Source organism: Dermacentor albipictus, chromosome 9 (assembly GCF_038994185.2).
Source record: "Dermacentor albipictus isolate Rhodes 1998 colony chromosome 9, USDA_Dalb.pri_finalv2, whole genome shotgun sequence".
NCBI lineage: Eukaryota > Metazoa > Arthropoda > Arachnida > Ixodida > Ixodidae > Dermacentor > Dermacentor albipictus.
In genome coordinates this window covers 123,475,912-123,500,802 of record NC_091829.1, presented here as the reverse complement: position 1 = coordinate 123,500,802, position 24,891 = coordinate 123,475,912, and the positions used below count along the sequence as shown (strand labels likewise).

The 24,891-nt window shown below is 46.6% G+C and overlaps 1 protein-coding gene across 4 annotated transcripts in view; it reads left to right on the top strand.

Moving 5' to 3' along the window:
- Nadk2 (NAD kinase 2, mitochondrial) overlaps nt 1–24,891 on the top strand; it is a 94,707-nt gene that overhangs the window by 36,376 nt on the left and 33,440 nt on the right. For all 4 annotated transcript variants that reach the window (XM_065452535.2, XM_065452531.2, XM_065452532.2 and 1 more), the window contains exons 4-6: nt 1,651–1,734; nt 2,507–2,752; nt 21,941–22,092. In XM_065452535.2, coding sequence (XP_065308607.2) covers nt 1,651–1,734; nt 2,507–2,752; nt 21,941–22,092 — 482 coding nt within the window. The remainder of the gene's footprint in view (nt 1–1,650; nt 1,735–2,506; nt 2,753–21,940; nt 22,093–24,891) is intronic.

Sequence of the window (24,891 nt, the reverse complement as noted above, 5' to 3'; positions counted from 1 at the left end):
GAAGTACTGCATCAAACCTCACCTGAACCCCTTTTTTTCACTCTCCACCTAAATTATGTAAACTTGCAAAGCTTCCACCTCTGCAAAAACGTATGGAGTATGAAGGGCTTAAATTCCCGTTCTTAGTAATTCATAACCATATCAAAATAAGATACGACAAGTACTTCCAAATAAAGACACAGGAAACATCACGGCACAGACACAGTATGTATATACCTCCTTCCACAGTGCACAATGACTGCTTCAGGTATAGTTTCTTTCCGAGGGCAATTCAGCAGTGGAACTCTTTGCCTGACTCAATCGTCCAAATAAAATCAGTTAATGCATTCTTGGAAGTGATACATTGCCTTATGTACCCTGATGCACCCTGATGTTCTGGAGTAATATTGTGATATAATAAGTCAAAATGTGCTCTGTAATTATATTTTAATGTGTTTCATATCAGCAGTGCTACTTCATTTTATTTTTTCTTCGTTTTAGTGCATTGTTCAATCGCACTAATGCACTTCTCTGTTTATGTATGTTACATCCACTCCTGTAATAGCCCGTCATGGGCTGACAATATCAATAAATAAGAAGGTGGCCACAGCAAGGTCGGTCTCAAAGTGTGCCAAAGAGGACGAACGTTCAAGGTGTGTTGCAGAGTGTGTAGATGTCATTGCTAGGACGGGAGGAGGGAGGGGTGGCAAGGACGTGCTTAGGCCCTTATGTAACTTTCTGTGTGAAAAGAATTTACATGTGGTAGTAGCACACAAAAAAGGGCACTTCGTTGTCATGGATTCTGATGTGTATTCACAACACAGTGCCGTGTCGTCGTTTTTATACCTTCTTGTATGCTTGTCTTGTATTGCACTGTAACGAACCACTATGAATCCCAACCAACTGGCCCAACTTGCCGTTTTGATGCAGCTGGAAGTGGCTGTGAGGACGAGCTGGGGCGTGATCGGAGATCGCTATTCGGAGATCGCTGTTCAAAGTGCGCATTCAGTTTCGCCACATGCGATTGGCCTAGGCTTTACCGACTTCGCTTGACTGACACGTTGGCTCTTTATTCTATGGTGGAAATATGATCTGGATGAAGCGGCCAGCGACCTGAACGGCAGGTCTGGTGTTTCCGGTGTGGGGTGAAGTTACGGTTTGCAAATGGTATACATGTATATTTACTGCAAAGAGTATGTATGTTCTAAATCATTACTGTCTTAATTTTAATTTTTGCTGTTTCAAAAATGTCTCCGTGAAATTTACCCCGCACAGTGAACGCACCCTCAACGTTGCTTCGGTATAATGGGAAATAAGTGCATTTGTTACGCATATGTATACGTTAATTCCTTTCCTAAAGTGAAGCTTCATGTGCCGTTCCCCGGGTTTGGCACAACTGTTGGTCAGTCACCTTGGAGGCTCAGCTGATCCCAGAGATTGTGTAAGAAAACTGGTATGAGCCAAGAAACAGTGCAATCCTTGGCCACGTGGCTAGCGGGAGGGGGGGTTCTCCGTGTCTTGCCAGTTTGCCGGCTAGATGTGCAATAGCAATACTGCAAAACATTTTGCAGAAGGTGAACAGTGTTACAGCATTTAATTAGGTTTCCCCAAAGCTTTGCTTCATGTAGATCCAAACATGTGCCTTAGAAGTGCGAATGATTTCTTTTGCAGGTCTGTCGGGTACCTCTGTCTCCCAGGCCACTACACAGAGAACTTCCCACTCGCACTGAAACGGCTACTGACGGGAAAATTTCAGTGAGGACACTGTCAATGTCATTTTCAGCATTTTTAAAAATTTTTATCGTAGTTGCTTCGAATGAATTGTCTCATTGCTTTGTTGCACCTTGCAATCCTCCAGATAAAGTGCATAATCTTGGCCGGTAAGCTGATTTTTTCTTCTTTTTTTTTTTCAGTGTAAGTATGCATGCATGCATCAGTGCCACTACTGAGGGTGGCCTTGCTTGTTTCAGAATGCTCAGTCTTGTACTGTAAATGCTGAGGAGCTGCACATGTGCACCAATGCACGTGGGTGTCCAAGTACGAGAAATTGCACATTGCTGTCGGACGAAACCTCGTTTAGTTGGAACACAAAAGCATGCTGCTTCGTTTAATTCGATGCCCCGTCGCACATGAAAAGCACAAAAATTCAGCAGATGTCGTTACTGCTTCCCAAGGCTTCAAGCTGTCTTATTTTATTTAGTGGACGACACTCCTTTCACTTGCGGAGCCATCTGTTCCTGCTTGTTTCCTTTTAAGTCGTCCTTCAAGAGCAAGAAGGAAAAAGACATTGCAAAGAACTTCAAGCGATAAACATGCGGAAAAATTGAATTCTTTCAATTTGCCGTTTGTCAATTCAACCTCTTGGATAATTCGATCAAATCTTATGTTCCCTCAAGGTTTGAGTGAACAAGCTGTCATTTCCTGGTGCGTTGTTTGTAGGCTATGCTCATCCACATTGAAAGGGCTAATGCAAGAGCATTGACTGGGTGCGTCTGCTCCAGTGTCTGAGGCTGTGATTCCTTCACAGATGGATGTGGCGGCAGCGGCTGCGCGTGACCCTCAAAGGGGAGCACGCATTTGACCCACCAGTTGAGCTCCACGACCAGCAGCTGCAGTACCCAGAGTACCGCTTCCTCGACTGCTGGCAGGAGCAGCACCGCAAGCCCACCACCGACGATGGCGGCCTGCAGCACTCCTCAGCGGGCGACGTTGTGCATGTGCTCCCCGTACGATCCCTCAACGAGGTGTTTGTCGGCGAATCGCTCTCGTCACGGTGAGTCAGGGAGTACAGTAAAACCTGGATATAGAAAACTTGGATTTGTCAAAATTATTGTCTATATTGAATGGCTGTAAAATCCCCTTCGAAATCCCATGCATAAGTATAGCTATGTATACTTGAGGCTGGACACGGGTCTCAAAGACCGAAAATCTTCAAAAAAATTGATTTTTGGGAACTACTTGTTTTGGCATCTGTAATGCCTAATCTACACTGTATCAAAATGATTCACCCAAAAGCGCACCCGAAGTGTTTGAAAAAAAAAAATTAGTTTGTCAGTGCGGACGACGAGAAACGACCCAAAAATCGCACAAACACCTGAGTTCATGGAGCTACTTCTTGTTTTTCCCACCACTGAGCGCCGCCATCTCGGTATCATTTGAAAGCTCAAACTTCAGCCTTTCAGTTCCCCACATCCTCACCGACAATGGCTCCATAGAAAAAGTGTAAACATAAAACAATCCGGGGCCGGTCTGACGAAGCTCGCGATGCATGCAGCCCTTCTGGTGGCTCAGCACGTCAGCGTGCTGAGAGGTGCCTTCTGATTGGCTGTTGCTATGGCAACTAAGCCTAGCAGAGAGCTCATCTGCTAGGTCTGGCAGTAGATCGCTTAGACAACTGCTGATATGCCGTTTCTTTGTTGATTGTTATTGTGAACGTAGGCGGCAAATTGACCTTTTTAAAAAACAAAAAAAGTTTGAAACTAAACATGCGTCCACGAAAAGCGAAGCGCAAGCCCTCTCTACTTCCTACGACAAGAAAGAGGAGACGGTTATCCCAAGGTTCAGACGAGCTGACAAGATCGTGCTGGAGATAAGTCACTGCATCATGCAATTTCATACTGCATCGGCAATAACGCAGCAGCGAAGCTAACCATTTGCCTCCTCCTCGCTCCCTCTGCATCCTCCTCCTTTGCCGTCGTTTCTCTTCTTCTTTGCGAGAGAGCACCTTCCTAGCACCACCACCTGTGGGGCAGAAACCTGGAGGGTTACGAAAAGGGTTTTACTTAAATTGCGGACGACATAACAAGCTATGGAAAGAAGAATGATAGGTGTAATGTTAAGTGGATAGGAAGAGAGCAGATTGGGTGGGGAACAAACCCGAGTTAATGACATCTTAGTTGAAATCAAGAAAATGAATTTGGCATGTGCAGGGCATGTAATGAAGAAGGAAGATAACCAATGGTCATTAAGGGTGACGGAGTGTATTCCAAGAGAAGGGAAGCGTAGCAGAGGGCAGCAGAAAGTTAGGCAGGCAGATGAGATTAAGAAGTTTACAGGGACAACATGACCACAATTAGCACATGACCGGGGTAGTTGGAGAAGTATGCCCTGCGGGCGTAGCCAGGCTGATGATGACCTTCCTAGGTCTGCCTATCTTATCGGTGGAATGGACATTGGTGCCGCCAGCGCACGCCGTGTCTCTCAACTAGGAGTTGTCAACTAGGAGTCTCAACAGCTAGGCGCAGCCGATCCCCCACTGCATGCCTCCTCACCCAAACACCCAGCTCCTAGCTGTTGCCTCTTTCTGTCTGCCTAGTCTTCCCTCCACTCCATTTCCCTTTGCATAGCTGTGACAAGTTTTGAACGGTCGCCGGGCACTGCTGAAACTCAGCTCCACTGTTAAAATGCCGAACAAACACTGTGAAGTGAGGGAGGTTTACCATGGTTTCGTAACATTCTGGCATTTCGTGACTTCTGAGATTCATATGGGGAGAGAAGTGAACTTTTGTGCATTTGACATGGTCTTGGAAAAAGAAATTGGTAAATTCCCACTTTTCACCATCTCACTACTGTCCTAGACGTGCTAGACGTGAATAAGCTTCAGACTGGCAAATTTTATATTTCAAGTTATCTATTTATTGAACTATTTATCGATCCCCTTCAATTTCTATATGTTTGGGATTGACTGTATCGAGGTTTACATTACTCACAGGCTCGCAGAGGACCATTGAGTCGGGGGAAAGGGAGGGGGGACATACAGTAAATAGCAAGAAATGACAGGAGAGGTGCAGGAACAATCAGTGAAGAACAAGTTAGACAGTGCAAAGAAAAATATGACTTACTGATGCAGAGAAATAGACAGAACGGAATGACCACTGTTAGGTTGATGAAACCTTTAACTCTTTCCCTACCGTGGGGAACATGGGGGTTTTTTATAGCTTACACGAGATTTTCTTTCTTTCCTGAAGGAACTACATCACTCAATATTTTATGTAATACATAAACAAAAAGCAGTACGAATGCACTTTTTATGCATAAAAGCTTGTCTTCCTCGTGCAGGTAAGAAAGCGTTTTGGAAAATGCTTTCGTTCTAGCAAGCGTTGTCTTGTCGTGCTGCCGTGCCCTACGGTACTTCTCGATACAATGTCTGACGTAGTCTACATAACAAAGTTACTATTGCTTGCCGGCGATGTTGAAACTAACCCTGGACCTGATATGGCGGAACTTTCGCGACAGCTGAAACAGATTGCAGAGGATATAAAAGAAATAAAAGAACGACTAACAGCAATCGACAACAAATTAGAGCACTTAAGTTTCCTAGAAGACAAGCTTTCCTCATGTACGGAACAGGTAACCAATTTACAGCAGGTGGTGTCATCCTTGGAACTAAGGCTAGACAACCTCGAGAATCGCTCCAGAAGGTCGAATCTCATAATCTATGGCATGTCAGAAAAGAAGATGAAAATAACGAGTCCCTGGAGCGCTCTGTGAATAAAAAGGTTGTCAAAGATTCCTTGAAATTGGATGAAGTCTCGATCGAACGGATTCACAGGTTAGGTAGGCCGGAAGAAAACAAAACAAGGCCAATAATACTGAAGCTTCTAGATTTCAGGGACAAAGCAAAAATTTTGCGAAATTGTCACAAACTAAAGGGGTCTGCGTTTGCCATCAGTGAAGATTTTTCACCCCGCGTTCGCGACATCAGAAGAAACTTATGGAAATACGGCAAACCAAAAAAAAAATTCCGGCGATAAAGTCTCTCTGGTTTACGACAAACTAAAGATAAATGGGGAGCTATATCTTTGGGACGATGTAAAAAAAGACGTGTGCCTTGTTACAAGTGCTTCAAACCAAACAAAAAACCAGGACACAGAAGCACGAACCCTTCGCCGACGTCGCCAGCAACGTCCCAAATAACTTTCGTGAACATAAATGCGCGTAGCATTGTCAACAAGCTCGGTCACCTTGAATCATTACTAGTGGGTTTCGAGCCGGACTTCTTAGCCATTACGGAAACCTGGCTAACAAAAGACATTAACAATTTTGAAATAACTCCCCCAAACTACGCTATAATTCGTAAGGACAGACCGACACGTGGTGGAGGCGTGGCTTTGTTAATAAAAGATAAAGTCCCTTTCCTTACAATGCCTGAAGTTGAAGGGGTGGAAGCGATTTTTTGCAAACTCTGTTTTTCTCGTGGCGATATCATAGTAGGATGCGTTTATCTCAGCCCTTGTTCTGATTCAGACATATTTCAATTATTATGTACTTATATACAACGTCATGTTAAGAGCACCAGACTAATACTTCTAGGGGACTTCAATCTTCCTGATATCGACTGGAGTACACTGCAACATCATTCACCTTGCGCGGAAATTGTTTTCGATATGATGCTTTCTTTCAACCTCACGCAGATCGTAACAGAACCTACCCGTGTACAAGGAACTAGCTCTAACATATTAGATTTAGTGTTTCTGAGCAAGCATTTCCCTTATCATGACGCGAATGTAGATGTAGTTGAAGGTCTGTCTGACCACAAACTATTAATGTGTTCTGTCCCGTTTCATTACACTACACCCTCATCCCGAACAATAACATTTCCTGACTACAGCCGAGCTGACGGCACTAGCATACTTGACACATTATCTGAAGAGCTATCATTGTTCCGTCAACTTTCAGATGACACTAATACCGATATGGAAATTCTATAGCATAGGTTTAAAAATGTTCTATCATATTGTATTACTAATTTCGTTCCTACTAAGACTAAAATAACACGAAAGAATAATCCTTGGATTACTCGAACTGTAATTCATGCCAAACGGAAGGTCCGGCGACTAAAAAAAAAACGCAACGACGCCACCCATCAGAACGAACAGCCGAAAAATTAGCATTAGCCACTAACGATTTAAAATCTAAAATCAAAATATCTAAAGCTTTCTATTTTTCAAATACACTAACAAACTTCCTAAAAGATTCTCCCCAGAAGTTCTGGCGTTACTTAAATCCTAAAGTACATAATGACAGTCATCCGTCCTTGGAGGAAAATCGAAATAGTACTGCAACCACACTAAATAACTACTTTTGTTCCATTTTTACTACAGACGATGGAAATGCACCCTGCAATAGCCCCTGCACCGGCAAGCAACTAGGGCCCCTTACTGTGACTGAAACTGGAGTCTTAAACCTACTGCTAAATTTAGACACTAAAAAAGGATCGGGGCCTGATAACATTTCTAACACATTCCTGCGCAGATATGCCGAGTGTATTGCAAAGTTTTTAGTAATACTCTTTAACAAATCCCTGTCATCCTGCACCTTTCCTAAAGAATGGAAAACAGCGAAAATAACACCAGTACATAAATCAGGAAGCAAATCAGATCCTTCAAACTTCAGACCAATCTCACTAACCAGCACAATATGCAAGCTACTTGAACACATCATCTTAAAGCACATAACAACCTATCTAGAAGATAACCAAATTCTAACGCCTTTCCAGCATGGCTTTTGAAAGGGACTTTCTACCGTTACTCAACTAATTGAACTCGTGCATGACGTAACCACCTCTATTGATCACCAGAAACAAATTGACCTTATTTTCCTAGACTTTTCGAAAGCCTTCGACCGTGTGTCACACCCAAAACTTATTAGGAAGCTTGAACTAACTTTAGGAACTGGCCCAATTTTAGACTGGATTACTGATTACCTCACTAACCGTACTCAGTTTGTCGAAATTAACAACGAGAAATCCGTAACAGCTGATGTCACATCAGGTGTACCACAAGGAAGCGTCTTAGCCCCAGTGTTATTCCTAATTTTTATAAACGACCTTCCTGCTAACATATTTAACAACATTAGACTTTTTGCCGATGACTGCGTGCTATATCGGGAAATTAACTCTGTCGCCGACCATATAGCTTTAAATAACGCCATAGCATCAGTAACCAAATGGTGTGAAGATTGGCAGATGACTATTAACGTTAATAAATCTGTTGTATTATCTGTAACTAGGAAAAAACATAGATCACTCTTTCAGTACACACTAAACAACATCCTTCTCGCTTCTGTCTGTGAATACAAATACTTAGGCATAATACTAACCTCTGACCTCAGATGGGATGCTCACGTTAACAAAGTCACGGCAACCGCACTAAAACAGTTATTTTTCATTAATAGACGCCTCAGACTAGCACCATCTGATATAAAGTTACTAGCATATAAAACATTTGTCAGACCGGTACTAGAGTATGCAAACGTAGTTTGGTTTCCTTTCCCTAACAAGCTGATAAAAAAACTTGAAGGCGTTCAGAGAAAGGCACTCAGATACATTTTTAACGAACATAGGCTATCAGACTCACTGACAGAACTACTCAAACAAGCCGGGATGCTAACCCTCCAAAACAGAGCAAAACTAGCGCGCCTTAAAACCATTTACCAACTCATAAATAATCAACTAAATCTGGATACCTCACGATACAAGGAGGAAAACATGTCATAACCCCCCACACACACTAAACGAGTATTCATTCCGCACTGACACTTTCAGGTACTCATTCTTTCCACAGACTATACGCTATTGGAACGCTTTGAACGTGGGCTCTGTTAATAGTTCATCACTAACTGCTTTTATCACGCTTGTTGAAAACGATCTACTTACATCTCAGTAATTATTTTTGTTTACTGTCAGTATCACTTGGTTACTACCTTTGTTTTGCATTTTAACACATTTATCTGCCCAACCCAAATCTTGCAGCATGAACCTGATTGTATATTTTTTTACTGCTACTGATGTATAAGTTTATTCTGTATATTAATGTGTATTTCCAAACCGTTATTATTTCATGTTTTGTATGTCAGTGTACTTTTTTGAATGCCCTTTCTGTTACGATCCCTGACGGGATTGACAGTAGTGAATAAATAAATAAATAAATTAACGAGATATATGTCAGAAAAATTATATAAATTGCCAGTATCAGCATTGTGGGATAAAATTGAACAAAGTTTGTAAAGACACGCTCATATCTAGTAAAAGAAATGTAACAGAAATGATGAGATATACAAAATGAATTGGAATCTAATAGAGACTATCTTCAAAACAGTCAACATTTTTCATTGAAAAGATATTCCATTACAAAAATATAAGTGCAAGCACTACAGCTGGGCATGCCGGGCTGCGGCCGCCGATGTTCCGCGCTGGTTCGCGTTGTCATTGCTCTCAAAAGTCGAGCAAAAAGGCAGCATCCTCAGACTCGCTTCCGCTTGATCCATTGATAAAATCTTTTGAAGCGCGCGCGCGCCGCTCCCAGAGGTGGCCATTTTTGCTGTCTACTTTGACGATCGTGAAACTTAGGAGCACGTTCAAAAATTCCTGCCTAGAAAACAGGCAGGAATTTTGCTTAGAACTATGCTAAGCGGAATTTCGCTTTTGTTTTCCAAGCAGTTTGCTTAGAAACCAAACTGCTTGGAGAAAAAAGAAAACAAAAAAGAAATAGTTCACCTTCTTCACGTCCAATAGCACAGTGTCCGTAAGCGGCATGGAAGGTCTCGAAAGCGGCATTTCAAACCATTGATAGCGGACTGACGAAGCCCAATGGGCGCAGTAGGGAAAGAGTTAATACCGTAAGTACAGTAAAACCTCATTAAACCGTACCCACTTAAACAGTAGTTTCGTTTTAAAAGTAGTAAAGTTAAATCCCCGACTCAGTGACCATTGAACAAAATGTGTTTTGTATCCGCGTAAACCGTACCAGCTTATTGCATACGTATCGGTTAACACGTAGGGTTTCTACTTTTTCTACTATCACATTTAAGGGGGACCCTTGCGTTGGCGGTAAACGAAGCAAGAACAGAATAACAGTTTTGCTGGCTGCCAACATGACTGGCACGGAGCGGCTACCGCTATTGATAATCGGCAAAGCAGAAAAGCCGAGATGCTTCAAAAGCATAAAGAAACTTCCCGTAGACTATCGCTCGAATCGAAAGGCATGGATGACCTCAGCGATATTTCAGGCCGGGCTGCACGAACTGGACCGCTGCGTTTGTGCAACATCGCGCAAAGCGCTAATTGTTCTAGATAACTGTAGTGCGCACAATAATGTTTCGGGGCTGCTGCTTTTTTTTCCGCCTAACACAACGGCTTCCCTGCAGCCTCTGGACAGCCAAGCAAAGAAAAAAATATGATGCAACTCTGCTCAGTGCAGTGCACATGGTGGCGCATGTGTGGAGCAACACACCGCCCGCAGTAATTGCGAACTGCTTCCGACACAGCGGCTTTGTCTGTGACGGTGATTCTTTGGAAGCTGGGGATGCGGATGTTAACCAAAACGCCGAGGAAGATGACAGTCACTTTCACAGACTTCTGCCTCCGGACATCCCGCTGGACGAATACATTCACATCGATAGTGACGTTGCCCTTGCCGGTCGCCTCAACAACGAAATACTGGATGTACTAGGTGACGAAGAGGCCGACTCTGATAGTGAAAGTGCGCCCGTCATGGATGCGTGTGAAGTGCCACGCCGCCCTGCTAAAGAGGCTGATGACGACCTTTAAGTTCTGGAGGACATCTTTGTCGTTTCTCCGGACAGTCTGCATGGACTGCACCACCTACAAGAACTCCGAAAAATTGTGCTTTCCGCACAAATTTCTCGCGCGCCACAAGCAACAATAACCAGTTATTTCATGAAGTAAAGGTATGTTGATGTTTTAGGCATTTCTTGAGTTATTATTGTCGAAGCTTAAATAATTCGACATACAGGTAATTCGAACATTTTCTCCGGTCCCGTGAAATCCAAATTAACGGGGTTTTACTGTAACACTTTTGTTGCGTGAAGTGAATAAATACCGCATGTTTTTTTCCTTTCATCGCCTTCTCTCCGAGTTCTGTTTTTGACAGGTAAATGGGCGTTCTCTTGCTATTTCAGTTAAGCAATACTACGATTTAGCACATACTTTTTCCGAGCTCCAGCCAACTACAGTTTAACAAGGTTTTGCTGTAACTGAAAAAGTTGGACCTGACATTAAAATACCTTTGTTATATCCAATGTTCATTATGAGAATATGTACACTGCACTCTGATATCAGCATCAAACATTTCATACAGTAGAACCTAATTGATACGGTTCGTTTGTATATGATTTTCTGGCACCGACATTTGCGATCAGGAACATAACAAATGACCCACTAGAGGTAGCATTTTTTTCACCAAATTCACATGTTCCCGGAAAACACAATCCTTTGACACAACCGTTCAGTGCATTGTCAAAGTGCAATCTTATGTTGCATTGCAGAAGTCGCATATAAAGATGTATTTACAAATGTACAAGAGAGACGACAATGCATAAACAAGATGGCTGTCGAGACCAATTCCACCTCTACACATCAAATCTTCTTTTGACTGGCGCCGTTCTTGGTTGCGCTATAGCATATATATATATATAGCCTGTAAATATCATAAAGGATATTTATTCAGGTTCGTAGCGACAGCCAGGTCTAGGATGCACCGAGCACAGTCCCCTATCTCGAGCCTCTGCTGCACACTTGATGCTGCCAATGCTGCTGACTGTGCTCACGTTTGTTATCTTCCTTACAATGGCCCCACAGAAACAAAGGAGCCATCCTGGCGACTTTGTTTTCTGGAAGGACGGCAGAATGGTGATATGGCTTAAGGTGCTGAACGTGAACAACTTCGCGGTTACGTCGCATGTCGGACGGCGGCGTTAGCGGCTCAACCAGGTAATTAACGGGCGATGTTCTCTCGAGAACGCTGTATGGCCCGTCATACTTCGGAAGGAGTTTTGAAGCGAGCGTGCGGTGTGGCACTAACAACCAGACGAGGGCACCCGGAAGAAAAGTGGGAGTCGAGTTCTGGGCATTGTGAATGGCTTTTTGACAGTTCTAGTCGTCCAAGGTGAATCGGTGGGCCAGCTGGCGTCATTCTTTGGCGTGTTTGGTGGCTTCCAAGATCAACAGGCATTTGGATGGGTCCGGCCTGTAGGGCAGAATGGTGTTGATTGTGCGTGAAGGATTATGGTCGTAAAGAAAGTAAAAGGGTGAGAATCCGGTAGTAGCCCGAGTCGCGGTGTTGTAGACTTAGGTGATAAACGGGAGAACTAGGTCCCAATTAGAGTGATCAGGTGAGACATTGTGGGGTCTGATATGGGATTCTCACACCATACTCTTGGGACAAAGGAACGACAACACAGTAGTGCAAACAATCACAAGGGCATTTATTGCACCTTTCATACATCAATGCCTGCTAGCCGAGTTGCTATCCACAAAAAATGCCGATGGGCGCGCGACAAATCTAGAAGTCCGACTCACCGCGTCCTCGCGAGCGAATATGTTCGCCCCATGCTGGATCCCAACGCCTGGTCGCTCGCGTGTATGGTCACGCGAATCGTGGCGCGTTCGAAGGTGGCCACGCGAGGCGGTCTCGCAGAAGCATGGGTCGCCGCGCGCACGCGGGAGACGTCCCCCGCCGTGCGCCGACCCGCCGGGAAAGAGCCGCGCTGCACGGCCGTCCCGCTCGCTTCTCGAACCCAAAGAGAGCAAGCGCCTTCCTATCGGCGCCCAAGTAACCTCGCGGCGTTAGCAGCGCAACACTAGCGCCATCTCTTGCACTGCGCCTGTACCATTCCGACCGCCGCGTGTGCGGCGAAGCCACACTACAGGAGACGCACTATGCGGGAAAAACATCAGGGGAGGCGCGAGGGTCGCGCATCCCCACAACATACATGGCGAGCATGTCACCAAGAGTTCGATTAAAGTGTTCTGTGGTACCGTTAGTCTGTGGGTGATAAGCAGTGCATTTACGATGAACAATAGCGCATTCAGCAAGCAGTTGTTTGGTGACTTCAGATAAGAAGACGCAGCCTCTGTCGCTTAAAAGTTCACGCGGACCTCCATGGCGAAGGAGAAAACGGCAAAGTATGAAATTGGTGACCTGCTGCGCTGTAGCATTTTGTAGAGCAGCAGTCTCCGCATAATGGGTTAAGTGGTGTACCACAAAGATTATCCACCTGTTGCCAGTTGGAGTCAATGGAAGTGGCCTGTAGAGATCTTTGCCCACACAATCAAAGGGTCGGGATGGGCATTGTAAAGGCTGGAGCTCACCGGCGGATTTGTGCAGTGGCGCTTTGCGGCGTTGGCATTCATGGCAAGAGCGGACGAAGTTTGAAATTGTACATTCCCCACCAATAATAGCGGTGTCGAAGTCTTTCATAGGTCTTGAAGACTCCCGCGTGGCTACACTGAAAGTCGACGTGGAACGAGGAGCAGAGCTCTGATCGCAAGGTTCTCCGAATGACAAGTAACCAGGTGGGCGTCCCTTGGGGCATAGTCGCGTCTATACAGTAGCTGCTCTTGAATCGCAAAATGAGGAAATTGGCGGGAAAGTGTATGTGACGCTGGAACTTTTCACATATCCGAGAGAAAGTCGAGCAGAGATGCAGTCCAGGGATCATTACGCTGTGCAGCAGCGATATTGTCAAAGTCCAGAGAGGACAATGTGCACGTGCAAGAGGAGTCATTACTGGCCTTAGGGGGGAAGCGGCGATCGGGATAACGCGGATGTCGTATTCTTGAATTCGCAATGCCCAGCGGGCAAGGCGGCCGGCCCGCTCTCCAGAGCATGATCGATGCTCTGGACAGCGAATGGGTAGACGTCCTTCAGCACGATCTTGTTCAACCGTCGAAAATCAACACAGAAGTGGATGGAACCGTCTTTCTTTGTGACAAGGACCATGGGAGAGGCCCATGGGATCTGTGAAAGTGGAATGATGCCTCGACGGAGCATGTCATCGACCTGGTCTGCAATGACGCGACGTTGTGTAGCGGACATGTGATATGGTGTTTGTCGCAGCGGTGAGTGAGAGCCAGTGTCGATGTAATGCTCGACTGTCGATGCACGGCCAAGAGGTCTTTGCGCAACGTCGAAAGAACGGCGGAAGTGCTGAAGGATTGCGAGAAGTTGAGATCACTGCAAATGCGTCAGATCTTCGGCGATGAATGAGCTGAACACACCAGTCCATGTTGAATCGGGTACGGAGAAGGCACTCAGTTCAGACGGCAGTAGAAGGCAATTCGTCGAGAGAATTCGTGTTGAATCGGCTGACTCGACGTAACCAAGGCATTCGCGGCAGAGCAGTGATAGCGGCGATGAAAGATGATTGTAAATGGACATCGTGCTGACACCGGCGACAAGATCAAGTACTGCAAAGGGCAAAGGAAGCGCTTTTCGGGTAACAAAGTGATGAGGGGGCATGAAGAAGACCGTCCCATCGGGTATAGTACTACAGAAGACTGGTACGAATGCTGTAGAGCATGGGGGAATACAGGTGTCTTCTTTCACGACAATTTTAGTAGCAGGATGAGCATTGATTGGTGAGAGATCACCAAATTGGAAAAGTTCATTCTCAGCCCGAGCGCAATTGATGATGGCATTGTGGCGTGGAAGCACGATGAAAGAACTATGAACTCGGTTGGGTATAAAACGTCCTGTATGGTCACACGGGCAGTACAAGCAGTGGTAGGGCGAATGGGTTGAGCACTCGCCGTTCAAAGCAACAATCCAGACAGAGACATCGTCGCTCTACGAAGCGAGCGGCAAAACCTGGCATCCATAACTGAAATAGTGGCACTGATATTGATGAGGGCGACTGTACCAACATTTTCGATAAACACATCAATGACATTGGCAGGTAAAGGTGAAGGACTTCGGCATGTTGACACTTGCGCAGTTCTTGCCTCGGGAACTGCGTCGTCAATTTCCCTCTTCGTTAGAGACGGGTCGTCGACGCATAGGGCAAAGCGATCGGCGAGGTGGGGTGGGTGACTGGAGGCGTTCGAAGGGAGGACGGCGATCAGTCTGCGAGCGAACTGGTGATGGGTCGAAGGATCTGTAAGGCGCATTTGGATCAGGCGGCACGCAGGGCGCTCGTCGATTGTCATCGAACGCATGCGATCAGCGATGGCAGAACCTTGCGACATGACCAGGATACCTACATGCAAAGCACCTAGGGCGATTTTCTGGCGTAAGCCACGGGTTAGCAACAGCAGTGGTGGCCCAGGGGACGGGATGGGGAGGGGGGTGCGCAGGCTGCTGGAAGTGACGCACGGGCACACTGCAAGGGACCATTGCAGCAACCGTAGCATAAGTGAACGATGTAGCTACGGCATCCTGCTGGTGAACAGCCGCCAGCGCTTCCACGACCTCTTCATGGATCACGTTACGGATATGAGACGGCAAAGTGCTGGCAGACTTCTGAGTGACGGACACCAGAGATAGCTGTCGTGCGACTTCTTCGCAGATGAAATCCTTGATTTTGGTTATCAGGGAGGTTTGTTCGGTGTTGGTGGTCAGGCTGCAGAGTGACTCAGCATTTGGTGTGGGATGTTGCCTTGTCAGAGCTCGCTGCTTGCGTAATTCATCATAGCTCTTGCACAAGCTGATAACGTCGCCAACAGTGCATGGGTCCTTGGCCAGAAGCATCTGGAATCTGTCATTGATTCCCTTCATGACGTGCTTGATCTTTTCCGCTTCTGTCATGGCTGCGTTCACACGCCTGCACAAATCGAGAACGTTTTCTATATAGCTGGTGAATGTCTCACCCATGTCCTGTGTGTGTGTACGCAAATGCTGCTCGGCTCGGAGTTTCCTGACGGCGGGTCGGTCAAATACTTCTGTAATCGACGTCTTGATTGTCGACCACGTTCGGATATCCTTCTCATGATTTCTGAACCAGAGACTGGCCACACCCGCTAGGTAGAATGATACGTAAGCCAGCTTGTCCGAATCATTCCATTTGTTGTGAACGCTCACCTGTTCGTAGGACAACAGCCACTCTTCAACGTAGTTGTCGTCAGTTCCGCTGAAGATGGGAGGCTCCCGCTGGCGAACAGTGCCAGCGCAAGGGACGGGTGGCAATGGAAGAGTCTGCTGGTCGGCGTCCGGCATGGCAGAGGGTAGCGTCCGAGAACGGAGTTCCAGGATGCTAGAGTGGAATGTTACCCTGCACGGTTCCACCACTTATAAAGGATATTTATTGAGGTTTGTAACGACAGCCGGTTCTAGGATGCATCGAGCACAGTCCCCAAGCTCGAGCCACTGCTGCGCGCTTGATGATGCCGATGCTGCTGACTCTGCACTCACATTATCTTCTTTACAATATATATATAGCTTGTAAAGGCGCTATCTTGGCACTAACTATAAGGGAGGTGAACTCGCACCAAAGTGAGGCTTCAGCTGGGAGACTCGCACAATGTCTGATGGGACACGCGAGTCCAGTGGAGCTATTTCATAGTTCACATCGCCAAGCTGACACAATATCGTGTAGGGCACTGTGTAGCACGGCAGCGTGGCGCCCATACGCCACGATGACAACGGAGACGGGAAGAAATCGAATGACTTGATGCTGGCCCTCGTACTGGGTCTTCTGCGCGGCCTGAGACTCAGTGAGCCGGGAGCTGGCAATCTGGCGGGCTGTGTAAGCCAGGGCGAAGACGTCTTTCAGTGGGAGTGCTCATCGAGGAACAAAGCAGTGTGTCAAGGGGCATAGAATAGTGGCGTCCGAACAGAAGGTAAAAGGCTGAAAAGCCAACGGTCGTGACGGGACAAATTATAGGCGAAGGTCATGAAGGGTAACATGCCGTCCCAACTACTGTGGTCATCAGAAATGTGTGTAGACAGCATTTCTGTCAACGTGCGATTGAACTGTTCCATCATTCCATTAGTCTGTGTGTGGTAGGCGTTGGAAAGCTTGTGCCTGGCAGAACAGGAGCGAAGTAGGCCCTCAACTACTTGGTACAAGAAGGTGCGGCCGCGACCACTGAGGAGCTGCCGGGGTGCGCTGTGTTGGAAGATGACGTCATGTAAAAGGAAATCTACCACTGCCACCTCAGTTTTACGCCGCGACAACGACCCACTTATTGCCAGATCTCGACGTCGGCAAAGGGATGAGAAGGTCGAGACCTATGCAAAAGCATGGCTGTGAGGGCACATCGATGGGTTGAGGGCATCCAGTGGGCAGCACAGCAGGTTTTTTGCGACGCCGTACGCAGTCGCAAGTACACGAAACGCCGAGTTGGCCTGCAGTAGGGGCGTCATGCAACTGCTGAAGAACTAATGTCCACAGATGGCATGGTACAATGGGCTAAATTTCTGGTCCTGCAGGACATAAGCTGCGGCAGTAGAGAACGTGGTCGCAGAGCAGGCACATACTCAGCGTAGGCTCCGAATGTCTGGAATTGAGACGATTGATGAGAACACGAAAGCAGCAATCACGACATTGTTCAGTGTGGATTTCGTGCAGACCAGAAATGGCCAGGATACAAAAGTCGGTGTCATGCACATCATATTCACGGCGGTCAATAGGATGATAGCAGAGGCAGTCGGCGTCCTTGTGCAAACGGCCTGACCTGTATAAAACAGCAAATGAATATTCTTGGAGCCATAGTGCCCATCTACCCAATCGTCCAGTGGGGCCTTTAAGTGAGAAGAGCCAGCATAAAACGTGGTGATCGGTAACCATAAAAAATGTGCGGCCGTACTAGTATGGGCAGAATTTGGCAACTGCCCAAACTAAGGCTAGGCACTCCCGTTCGGTAATTGAAGAATTCCTCTCGGCACGTAACAGGAAGCGGTCGGCGTATGCAATTACGCGCTGTGCATTATGCTGCCATGGAAGAAGTAGAGCCCCAATTCCGTGGCCACTGGCATTTTTGTAAAGTTCAGTGGCGGTGGATGGATCATAATGAGCCAGCAATGGGGGAGCCGTGAGCAAGCGTACGACGCTGGAGAAGGCTTTGGTTTGAGCAAGGCCCCATGTGAACGTTCTTCTTAAGTAAGTCAGAAATTCTTTATAAAAAGACGTAAATATGAGCATACCCCAACAAAGTTTCTTACCGTCTGTGGCGGAAGACGCAACAGGAAAGTTCTGGACAGCGCAAATATTGCCAGGGTCGGGTTGAACGCCAGCAGCACTGACTAGATGGCCAAGAATGGTAATTTGACGACACCCAAAGTGGCACTTGGATGAGTTAAATTGCAGGCCGCCGCATTGGAAAACACAAACAATAGCAAAGACGCGCAAGATGACTCGTGAAAGTTGGTGAAGAGACTAAAACGTCGTCTAGATAACACAGACCTGTGGACCATTTATAGGCGGGTTTATAGCCACAAAGTAAGGAGTCCACCATTCTTTTGAAAGTTGTCGGGGCATTACAAAGGCTGAATGGCATAACCTTGAGTTAATGAAGGCCATCAGGTCTTACAAAGACAGTTTTCTCACGATCCTTGTCATTTACCGAGATTTGTCAATAGTCCGATTGGAGGTATATCGATGAAAAGTACTTGGCACTGTGAAAGCAGTCCAAGGCGTCATCGATATGTGGCCGTGAAAGTTGTTGAAGAGACAACGACGTCATCTAGATAACACAGACATGTGAACCATTTATAGCCACGAAGTAAGGAGTCCACCATTCTTTTGAAGGTTTTCGGGGCATTACAAAGGCCGAATGGCATAACATTGAATTAATGGGGCCGTCAGGTCTTACAAAGGCAGTTTTCTCATGGGCCATGTCATTTACCGAGATTTGTCAACTGCCCGATCGGAGGTATATCGATGAAAAGTATTTGGCACTGTGAAAGCAGTCTAAGGCGTCATCAATATGCGGCACGGCGTAGACATCCTTGCATGTGATTTTGTTGAGGTGTCTGTAATCCACACAAAAGTGCCAACTGCTGTCCTTCTTTTTCACAAGGACAACAGGGGACACCCATGCACTGCACGATGGCTTGATAACGCCATTAGTCAACATGTTATCGACTTCTCATTGTATCACTTGTCGTTGAGCATCTGAAACATGGTACGGCCGGTGGCGTATTGGATTGGCACCTCAGATTTAACTACGATGGGTGAGCACTGGTGTCTGGGCTAAAGGGTGGCCGTCAAGGTAAAAAAATCTCGCAGTTAGTTTCAAAGAGACAGCAGTAGTCAGCAGCTTGTGCCGGAAGAAGACCAGGTGCAATCATCTTGCTAAGTTCGTCTGTGAGAGCCGGTGAATTGAAGGTTCCTGCAGAGGGCAACAGAATTTTGGCATCAAGAGCCAATATCTCTCAGTCGTTCACAGGCGAGATGTTGCCCAAAGACATGCCTATTGGAAGAATTTGAGTCGATCAGTTAAAATTAAGGAGAGGGAGCGAGAGGTAGCAGTGAACACAGTACGGGCAAAGGCCAAATTTTTTTCAAGCAATATGTCAGTGGTGGGACATAGTACATAGACGCCATCAGGAACAGGTGGGAACAACAGTAGAGTGACATACATAGTGGCTTGAGGCACCAGGCGGATGTTTTCGGGAGAGCATAACTGTAGTTGTGTGACTGGTGTACTATAGCAGCCGTGGGGCAGATCAAGCTGAATGACACTAGACACGCAGTGAAAGAGGGCTGAATAGGACGATAAAAAGTCTTAGCCAAGTATAACGTCGTAAGGGCATTGTTCCAAAACGGCAAACAAAATGGTGGTTAGGCACCCCGTAAGGCCGATGCAAACGATGCACATGCCAAGCATGGTAGGCTTTCTTCCGTTGGCGACGCAGAGGGTGCGTGATGCTGCAGGTGGGAGAACTTTGCTCAGGTGTCGGTGCAATTGGGCACTCATCACAGACACGTGCGCACCAGTGTCAATGAGTGCTTGGATGCTGACACCATCAACTAAAACGTCCATCAAGTTCTGTTTGGTCAGCTAAGTGATCAGAGGGTTTTGCGGTCGAGTCTTCAATGCAACGTCACCTCCGGGAGCTGCATCGCTTAGTTTTCCGGAGAAAGGCATCGAGGCTGCATCGGGGACGGTGGGCGACAAGCATGCGGTGATAGGGATGATGGCTGACGAGCTGGTGACGAACAGGACTGGTGATGTCAGAATGACGACGAGCGACTGTTCCAAGGAGCACGAGCGTGATTGTTTAGCTGTTGCGGTGCCAACAGAGGCTAATAATGATGCTCGCTCTGTTTGAGGCGATAATAACTGGTGAATGGCAGTTGCAGAGGGAAGGAGACAGCATGGTTGTTACAGTGGCGAGCAACGTGACCAATACGCCGGCAGGCAAAACAGATTGGCCAATCGTCTGCGGTTCGTCACTTGGCTAGATTTCGTTAGTGTGCAGGATACTGCGGACCAGTCGATGCACCTGAAGCATGAGACAGCTGTGAAGCGGCAATGGCACATACAGAATGAAACAAAAAATCAGCGAGTTCATTGCGGACTATTGCCTGCACAAATGGTGCTGTAGGAAAGTTGTCTGGCTCACTGGGGTGAGAAGAAAGGGCTGCAGGATTCATGGCTTCAAGTTCTCACCACACTAATCGCATCAGGTCATCTGATGATGATGGTTACTGCACTCCTAGCCTGTCATCACAAGAGGATGTTGCAGCTGTGTTTGGCAGATGTGCAAACAGCGTTGCGATGCGGAAGCTCTTGGCCTGCACAAAGCATTGACACTCTTTTATGATGTCCTGTACTGTTCCACAATTTTTGCACATGAGCAGGTTGAAAGCATCATCAGCAATCCCCTTCAGTACATGCCCAACCTTGTATGACTCAGCCATATCTCTGTCAGCCTTACGGCACAGAGTCAGCACGTCATGGATGGAAGAGACGCATGATTCTGTGGACATCTGGGCACAGGTCGCTAGTTCTTAACGGTACTCTTCCGCCCAACGGGATGGTCGAAGAACTCCCTCAGCTTCTGTTTGCACGTGTCCTAGTTGGTAAGCTCTTCCTTGTGGTTGTCATAACACACCTTCGTCGTGCATTGTTGGTAGAAGACGAAGTTACCCAACATAATCATCGGATCCAATTTGTTGTGAGCACTTAAATGCTCATACGTGGTGATCCAGTCTTGCACGTCGACGTGGTCGGTGCTGCAGAACGCTCCTGGATCTCGTGGCTGTAGGCATTGGTGTGGGTCGCACTATGTCGGGTCCTGTTTCGTCCGTCATGTTATCCAGTCCAAGTTGACAACCACTGTGGAGCTCAGTTATTGTTTCTCGTGGGCTCCCAGCACCTCCACCAATTCGTTACTTTGCAGAAGTCACATATAAAGATGTATTCACAATATTTACAAGAAAAACAATGATGCATAAACAAGATGGCTGTTGAGACCGATCCCACCTCTACACGTCAAATCGTCTTCTGACTGGCACCACTCTTAGTTGCACCATAATCATATTTAAATAAGTAAAGCACGATGCCATAGCCAGTAGCCGCCCTTTGTAGCAACTTCTCCGCAATACTCACCTGCCCATCTCATGTGAAAACGCCAGCGTGCACTGTTTCCTATTCCAGTGCCAGCAGATCTCTCGAGTTGTTGCTTGCCGCACTCACAGCTATTGCAGCCAATTTATTGCGATAAGCACCTTCACCTATCTCTTTCACAGTGCGTGGGGCAAAGTGATGTTAGAAGCATACTGCATGCTTTAAATAGTCGATAACCCAAACAAGCCACCATTTTCTCCTACAGGGCTGCACAAAGTGAGGGTCATGTTTCGCTCTGGCGCCACTGTATTGCCAACCAGCTCGATTTAATCTTAGTTTCCCATTGCTGTCTACACAATGGGAATGGTTCCTTTCTGTTGGCCCACGTCAGAATATTGTCTCGTGCTGCCATGCATTGCGCAACTCTGCATTGCGTAGATGTCAACTACAATTTGTCTGTTAAATTATTTTGCGACTTTGGATTGTACGTTTTCCAGGTTGGAACATCTTTTCTCATGTTTAATATCTTTTTTTTTTTCAGGAATGTATGAACGAGGTTCACCTTGTTTTATTGAGGTTTTACTGTGCACTCAAAATGGCAAGCGCAAGCTTGTGTGTTGACATTGTTTCCGGTGCCAGACTATAGCAAAGAGGTAGCTCTGTTGAAGCCGGTCTGTGAAGTCTGTGTCTTTTTTGTTTTGCTCGCAGAGTGTCCTACTACGAGCTCTCAGTGGACGGTTCACCGCGGACAAAGCTCAAGAGCTCGGGCCTGACCATCTGCTCCGGCACAGGGTCCACCTCATGGTCCTTCAACATCAACAAGGTCACACCGCAGTGCATACAGAGGATCCTTGACATTGGTGCGTCACCAAAGCTGAGTGGGCTGTACAGCCAGCTGCCATGGCAGCTAGGGCAATAACATTTGCCTAACACAATGGACTTCTGTTAATTGTGCTCCGGTCAATTCATTTTTTTCTGACCCGCACAATAGGCTGTGGTGTTGTGCAACTAAATCTCGAGGCTGCTGGTTCCATCCCAACTGTGGTGACTGCATGTCAGTCCCAGCAAAATGCAAAAACGCTGGTGTGCTTTAGATTCTGAATAATATCTATCTCTCGGGAGGGCACAAGAATTCATATTGCCCGAAATTCGCACCACCCAAAAACGTTCAGGAAAATCTGGAAATAAAAGTACTATTGAAATGCAAGCACACCTGAAAATTTTTTATTTGGGACCTAAGAAGTTTTGGCTTTGTTCTCGTTCTCTTTTGTTTTTGTTTTTTTAAGGTCTGGAAAAAAAAAAAGCACAAACGGTCGCTGATATCATCTGCAGCCATACCGCGCCTGGTCGTGTAGCCTGACGATTCCGCATCGATGTTGCAAGGCCCAACCCCTTTGCTATATTCAGGTCTTGATCCAACTTTGTCGGAATTTTCAGCCTCTCTTTGAAGGAAAGGGCTTGCCACTTCCAAGAAAACATCTTTGTTGAGTCCAGCTTGTTGCAAACATGTCCACAAATTTGTTACAGTGGAATCTCATTACAATAAACTTTGCGGGACCGCCAAATTTAATTTGTCAATTTGAATTATTGTACTGAAAAACCAATATTTTCATGTCAGTAATGTAACACAACAACAAAAATTGCATACCTTTGCAGCAGATGCATATGTTCGTATGTAAATAATAAATGAGAAGGCTGGGCACAGTTTAATTGCACTTTATTGCTTGAAGCAGTCTGTAATCTTCTTCTGGCGAGTAGACAGCAAGCGTTGCAGGACGAACGCCTCCACGTCCTCGACCTTCCTTTGAACGTCATCGGGGACATCTTACAGCGCCCGAGGAATGATCGCATTTTTTCTAGAAAAACTAAAACATCCGTGCTGGAAACAGTCTCTTCCTCTTTGTGTGGTGATCCAGTGTCAGCATCGTCACCATTACTGCAATCTTGCTCACGCACTTTATTCACAATGTCTTCATTGGTGAGCTCCGCGGATATAGCCACCGCGGTGTCAACAGGGAGCTTCTCGGTAAGCTCATTTCAGTTTTGGGTAGAGCTCCTCTGTGTCCTTGCAGTCTTGTGACGTAGGTGAAGCCTTTAAAACGCCTGCCTTTCGCCAGCAGTTGCTGATCGTGCTTGCCTTTATGTGCCACCATGACACTGTAAGCATTTCTGCAGCTTGACGGACGTTTACCTGTGTGGGCAGCTTCAGTCGAATATTGATCAGGAGGCGCCGCACAAGATGCTTTTGAAATTTGGCCTTCACACATCTGATGATGCCCTGGTCCAAAGGTTGGAGCAAAGAAGTACAATTCGGGAGCATAAATTCAAGTTGCACATTGTTAAATCGCACGTTCACGATATGCGCCGAGGAATTGTCAACGGTGAGAATTTTTCTATCTTTCTTGTGTCGTCGAGCTGCAGCAGCCACTGAGTGAATAACTTTCGCGTCATCCACGCTTTTTTGTTGGCTCAGTAGTCGCAAAGCAACGTTTTCAAGCAGTGTGGCTTGGCAGACTTGCCAACAACTAGCAGCTTGAGTTTTTCCGTGCCCGTGGAGTTACAGCAGAACAGAACCAATACGTAGAGACTTGATTTCTTCCCGCCCTTGCACCTGTCACCTTTGAAGTTCATTGCTTTATCAATGAACTTCTGCTGCAACTCCACGGGCACGGAAAAACTCAAGCCGCTAGTTGGCAAGTCTGCCAAGCCGCACTGCTTGAAAACGTTGCTTTGCGACTACCGAGCCAACAAAGTTTCTTGTTTCTAGAATCAGCATTTTAGGTGAAATAATAATTTGCGCAATGAGTTCCGGCTGAATTCCAGCCAAAATGAACCGCAAAATGGCCCTTTCTTCCCATCGCGCAGCTGCCGTTTCACACTGCCTATCGCCGCCATCTCGGTCTCGTTTGAAAGAGCCGCCTTCCTGCTTAAGTTTCCCGCCACCGGCGCTCAGTTTCGGCCATCGGATGGTGCAAAATAAATCAATAAAGAAAAGCACATTATTTGTTTCCTATTGGCTGATCGAGCCCATGTGAGAAGACTGCGCCACCTGATTGGCTGAGCTGGCTGGTCTCGTCTGCTAAGCGAGCCGGCCGTTGCGCTGAGACGCCATTTTGAAAAACTGCGTGCAGTGACTGAGAAAGGTAACAATGCCCGGGTCAGCGAGAAAGTTTCATATGCTGAACAAATTCAGCAAAAAGCGGAAGAAATCGATGGTTGGTAATGTTAAAGGTTGCCACACTTCTCCAAGATGCGGCAAGGTCGATGTAGAGGCTACATCGAGTGGAAGTTGGCGACTACGGCGTGGGTCCAGCGTGTGCGCCAGCTCGCGAAGCCGATAGCGGCCATGCCCACCGTGAGACAGTGCTGCTGCAGCCTTCCGATGTGGAGCAGAACACAGGATTTGAACCGCGGAAAAACTCCTGGAACTCGTGTCAATGGAATGAAGCGGAAATCGGATTGTTTTAACCGCAACAGTGGTGTGGTCGACAGAGCGCTTGACGAGACGGCATTCACGATCGTCAATTTGGATCTGCAAAACCAGCTTTCGAGGTTTACAAAGTGCACAGCGTGTGATAGTGGCAATGTTGAGTTCAAGAAAGGTGAGCGAGAATACGGCCTCGCTGTGAAACTTATGCTCTCATCTTCCAACTGCGGAG